The following is a 5296-nucleotide window of genomic DNA, read 5'->3' as shown; positions in this document are numbered from 1 at the left end:
AAGCAAGCAGATGCCTATCCTTGTTTTGATTATTGTAGTAACAATCTCAGAGTTGAACTTCTGGGTTATATGGTCATTGTATGCTTAAATTTTTGAAGAATAGCTGAGCACCTTTTACGTTCTACTGTGCATAGGTTCTAATATCTTCATAACCTTGTCAGTATCTGTTATTTTCAATTTTGTTTAAACTATGTGGAATTGATAAAATTGTGTTATATAATTTTTTGGTAACAAGGATAAGATTCTCATTGTGATTTTTTTCTGTTAATTTGATGCAGGATTGAATATTAGAAACTAAAATTGGTCTTTACAAAGACTTTTGGAAACTTTCCACCCCACTGTTATGTCAGAACATCTTGGAAGACTGCAGCTGAGGTGCCAGCCAGGGTTTCAGTCATCTTGTGGCTTCACAGCTGAGGATCTGCTGCAAAGGTACTTCATGCAGCTGTGGGCAGGATTCAGGTTCTTGTAGGATGGTGACCAGAGGCCTCTCCTAATTCCTAGCCACAAGGGACTCTGATGGAGAATCTCAGAACACAGAAGCTGGCTTGTCAGTGTGCGCAGCAGGTGACAGAACAAGGGAAGACCAGGCCTATCCTTCCATCAGTGCACTAGTTCCTAAGTACCCCAAGAAGGAGGAGCTGTCAATCTCCATATGGCCCACCATCCACCAAGACACCAGTCCATCAGCAAGTTTTCTGCAGAAGAACTAATTGACAGATTTACATAAAAACCTCTCTTCTGTAGTGGGTATTGACATAGATTTCCCTATGCTGTCTTTGGCCTGAAATCAAAAAGAGACACCTTGGTTCTTTTCCAGCCACTAGGTATCACGACAATACTAAGTTAAATACCCATCATTCTGTGTCCAGTAGCTGCTGAGTTTTTCTCAGGAAGGTGCTCCTCTCACTCCAAATATATTTATTTTACATTTTGCATGTGTTTTATCATCTAATTAAGCCTTTAATAAAATATATAGCTGACTGTCTTGATTGAAGTTGATAAACTAGGTTATACTGGAATCATGGTCTTTGGAAATTGTCTGTAGTCTTCCCATAACGCCCTCATAACTCATAAAGAAAAAACAGTTATTCATTGACCAATGTAATGAAACCTGAGTACATCTCCTTCAAGTTGAATATGGTAGAAAGTGATGTGTGCATGAAAACATACTAGTGGTAAATTTGACAGAACCACATAAGCTAATAGCAGGAGTAGGGCCACATTGGCAATGCCTGATGTTCAGATTATTTAATAAAAACACTTTTTGTATCATGTTCCAAGTCACACAATTTCTAATACCATATTACTTGTAAATTCTAGGAATATACATTTCAAAATAAATCCTTTAATATAATACTAGGAGCTATCATTGATGGGGAACTATGGTTTGACTGGCTCATGACATGCTTATATATAACCATTTGAAGAAATGTATTGTTACAGTGAATTTACTCCTGAGGAATCTGAGGCTCAGAGAGCAGTTGGAAGTTGCCTAAATTCTCAGTTTTAAGAGCCAATGTATGATTGAGGAAATGTCTCTAACTCCAACACTCTATTTTCTATATTCTCCATCCTAATCAAAGATTGTCACATTACTTTTAGGCAGTTGGTGTGTGAAATTTAAAGATTTTCCCAAGAAAGGTGTTAATACATCCTGAAACTCTCCTAATTCATTAAATAAAATAGGGATTACCCACGTGGAGAGTCTACCATGCAACATAAGAAGGCAACATTGTCATTGTATTTTCCAGGGACTTTGGCTACCAAATGAGTAGGAGAACAGGTAACTTGCTTTGGTTGGTGACATGGACTAATATCAATTCAAAGTGAAAGAAGTAAAAGTTTGTTCAGTTTATGATGAAATTCTTGACTTAATAATTCTAGAGTCACACAGCAACCAGAAATATGAGGTCACCGTGACTCTTCAGCTGGACACCTGAGCAAAGCCATGCATATTAAACTAGCCTGCTTTCTTGAACACATTTAATTGTTACAATTGCAGGCATCTCACAACTTACCTTTCTCCCCTCCCTATGTTGTGATTTGCCTTGTTTTTCACCCAAGAAATAGAAATGATCTAGTTCATTAAATGGAGAGAACCGAATGCAGACAATTTGATTAGGCAGGACAGAGAGAAAGTGGGAAAGCCAGGTCACAAAGGAACTGGAGGGCCCTCTAAGGCTTAAGGGTGTGGATATGATGAATTTTTAATGTAGTGAAGTTCTGTGACCATGGGCAAAAGTATATAAAAACAAAACCAGAAGGAAAGCAGAGTAGTAATTTTAAGTGTCCCCCCTCAGCATGAAAAGGTAACTACAGAGGGCGAGATTGGAGCAGAGAGACAGTGGTTGAAGACCCAGCATAATGCTAAGCTGCATGGTGTTGATGGACAGTGGGTTGATTTTTTCAATTACATGCCATTAAAATCAACTCATGTAAAGTGCACAGATTTCAAACTTTAAAGATTTCCCTGGGATCACATCTCAGCTCTTCCTCTCGCTGAACAAGTCACTCACCTCTCTTTGGACTCAGATTTCTCTTGCATAAGATCAATAGTACAGTATGAGTAACTATCTCAAAAGGACTCTTAAAAATGTGATTTCTTTTGCAGGCTTCTTATAAGGAATATATTTGATTAGCAGTGATGGGCTTAGACTCAGCTTTCAGTAAGTGGTAACTATGATTAACGTTGGAGATAAGTAATAACGTGCCACGATGAGTGACCGACTGAAATACCCATCTTTCAGAAATGGTTTGAGATTCATATGACACCGGTCACGACACATCTGTCTTTCTCCCTGCACATTTTGCTCAGATGCTCAGGGAATGGAATGCTTCTGCCCCCCCTGTCTTGTGCTGGGGACCACGGAGAGAAGAAAACCGAAGGTCACTCAGCCCAGTGATGTTTGGGCCTTTTTTCCCAATGGGTTGCAGCATTGAGACAGCCTGGTCATCGACAGCGTGTTCCCAGAGGTTCAGTGACTCCAGGAGGTATTCAGGGAGGCTGGAGACAATGTCATTAAGGGGCACATACTTGTGCTTTTTGGGATTCCTGGCCCAACCAAGAAGATTCACTGTTCCTTCCTTAAGGTATTGTACATGTAGAGCAAACCTTATTACAAAAGGGGATCTGGAGCATGGGATTAAAGGAGATGATGGATAAATTCCCCCAAGTGCTACTGCAATGGGGCTTTTCTAGCTCATCTGACATTGATCCTTTTAGGAACCACATCTGCCCATCTCTGAAGCTTAACAAACTCCTCACATTGTGTATCAGGTGATGAGACCCAGTAATCAGTGATTTTATGTTCCCCAGGCTGATCCAATAAAAGACAACTTGAGAATGATTACTATTGTCACTACACAAACCTGCCTAATGGGATACCTCTGATACAAGTTTTAGATAAAATATACGTAGATTTAGAAAAGGGATATAACTTTTAAATATAAAAAACAAGAGTTTAGCATTGCACATGGAGGCCAGGGTCATTACTCAGAAATGACAGAGGCTACCTGGGTACATTTATTCAGATATGAGATTTATGTTTTAAAAAAAGGGATTCAGAATTCTTATGCAGTTCAATTAATAAATAATATTCTGGTGTGGAACATGGTATGGGAAGATAGCCACGAGTACAGGAGCATGTAAATAAGAAGGTAGAGTCCACAGAGGAGTTTGATGTTTTGAACTGAAGCAGTAAAAGGATGGAGAAGATAAGGAGACTAGATTGCTCTGCTCTGTAACCGCCTCAGGGAACTTTTAATGTCCCTGTTCCTGAGGCTATAAATGAAGGGATTCAGCAAGGGGATGACCACAGCATACATCAGTGAGAACACAGCCATCTTTCTAGGAGAGCTGGATACAGCTGAAGCAAGGTACACTCCGATGGCCGTTCCATAGAACAAGCCAACAACTGCCAGGTGAGAGCCACAGGTGGAGAAGGCTTTGTACCTCCCCCCTGAGGATGGGATCCTCAGAATGGAGGAAACAATTTTATAGTAAGAGAAAAAGATCCCTAAGAGAGGAAGGAAGCCATAGATGGCACCAACAAAATATGTGACTATATTTTTCGTAAGGGTACCAAAACAGGCAAGATTAAGGACCTGAGAAGGTTCACAGAAGAAATTAGCAATTTCCACATTCTTGGAGAAGGTGAAGTGTATGGCAATCAAATTGTGCAACTGGGATTCCAAAAGGCTAAAACCAAAAGACACCAAAACTAAGAAGCCACAGAAGCGAGGATTCATGATGACCGAGTATTGCAGGGGGTGACAGATGGCCACAAACCGGTCATAGGCCATCACAGTCAGAAGCATGTCATCCATACATCCAAAAATGAGAAAAAAAGACATCTGTGTCAGGCAGCCCACATAGGAGATGGCTCTGCTGTGAGTTTGGATGTTCATGAGCATCTTTGGGACCGTGGTGGAGATGAAACCGATGTCAGCCAAGGACAGGTTGGAGAGGAAGAAGTACATGGGGGTGTGGAGGTGGGAGTCAGAGCTGACGGCCAGGATGATGAGCAGGTTCCCGAGCACTGCGACCAGGTACATTATAAGGAGTAGTCCAAAGAGGATGGTCTGAAGTTCTGGGTCTTCTGAGAGGCTCATGAGATGGAAATCTGAGGCAAGTGTTAGATTCTGTGGTTCTCTATAGCTGGAACATCTTTTGAAGAAAAATATAGGGTTGGAAAAAAGAAACCAATAAACAGGCTCCAAGTACTAAGACAATGTTATAGATTACTTGGGCTTAGAATATTCAAAGCACTGTGGGTGATTCAGGACCATATCATCTGAGCACTAAGTGAAAATTGATAGCTTACATCAGAAAACATTGTGCCAAATATTTCCAGAAGTTTTTCTACTTCATGTAATTTCTGGTTTCCATCTTTGTGAATGAAAATTCTGTTTATATTTCAACACTTATTTATATACAATTTGTATCCTTACCTACGGTGGACGCAAGTTTTGACAAATGTGTTTAAGTTTAAAGCACGTAACCAAAGTTGTCACCAACCACAAATGTGACATCACTGAAATTACATTTCACTTGTCAGTGATTAGATGGTAACTTAAAGTTAGGTTTGAGCCGTTGAATTTTCTCATTTTATGTGGATTTGCTTGTATCCACTCCATGCCATCTTAGTTAAATGTCTAGCGATGAAAGCAGTCCTTAGCTTTTTTTCCCCAATTCTGTATTCTAAAGTGGACAGGAAATATTATTGAATTATTTTTCTGATCATAAATCCTGTTGTGGACAAAGCATAACCAGAGCTGCCGGGCCTGAAGGCAG

At 40.1% G+C, this 5296-nt stretch overlaps 1 protein-coding gene across 1 annotated transcript; it reads right to left on the bottom strand.

Moving 5' to 3' along the window:
* Positions 1 to 3726: 3726 nt before the first annotated feature.
* LOC101964538 (olfactory receptor 7E24) lies at positions 3727 to 4614 on the bottom strand. Its single transcript, XM_013366103.4, has one exon. The coding sequence runs from the start codon at positions 4612 to 4614 to the stop codon at positions 3727 to 3729; it is 888 nt and encodes a 295-aa protein (XP_013221557.2).
* Positions 4615 to 5296: the final 682 nt, after the last annotated feature.

This window comes from Ictidomys tridecemlineatus, chromosome 2 (genome assembly GCF_052094955.1).
Source record: "Ictidomys tridecemlineatus isolate mIctTri1 chromosome 2, mIctTri1.hap1, whole genome shotgun sequence".
NCBI classification, from domain to species: domain Eukaryota; kingdom Metazoa; phylum Chordata; class Mammalia; order Rodentia; family Sciuridae; genus Ictidomys; species Ictidomys tridecemlineatus.
Note: the sequence above shows the minus strand (reverse complement) of the source record. Positions and strands in the feature narration are given on the sequence as shown.

Excerpts from the sequence above, each read along its gene's own strand:
- LOC101964538 (XM_013366103.4), bottom strand. The coding sequence starts at position 4,614 with ATGAGCCTCTCAGAAGACCCAGAACTTCAGACCATCCTCTTTGGACTA.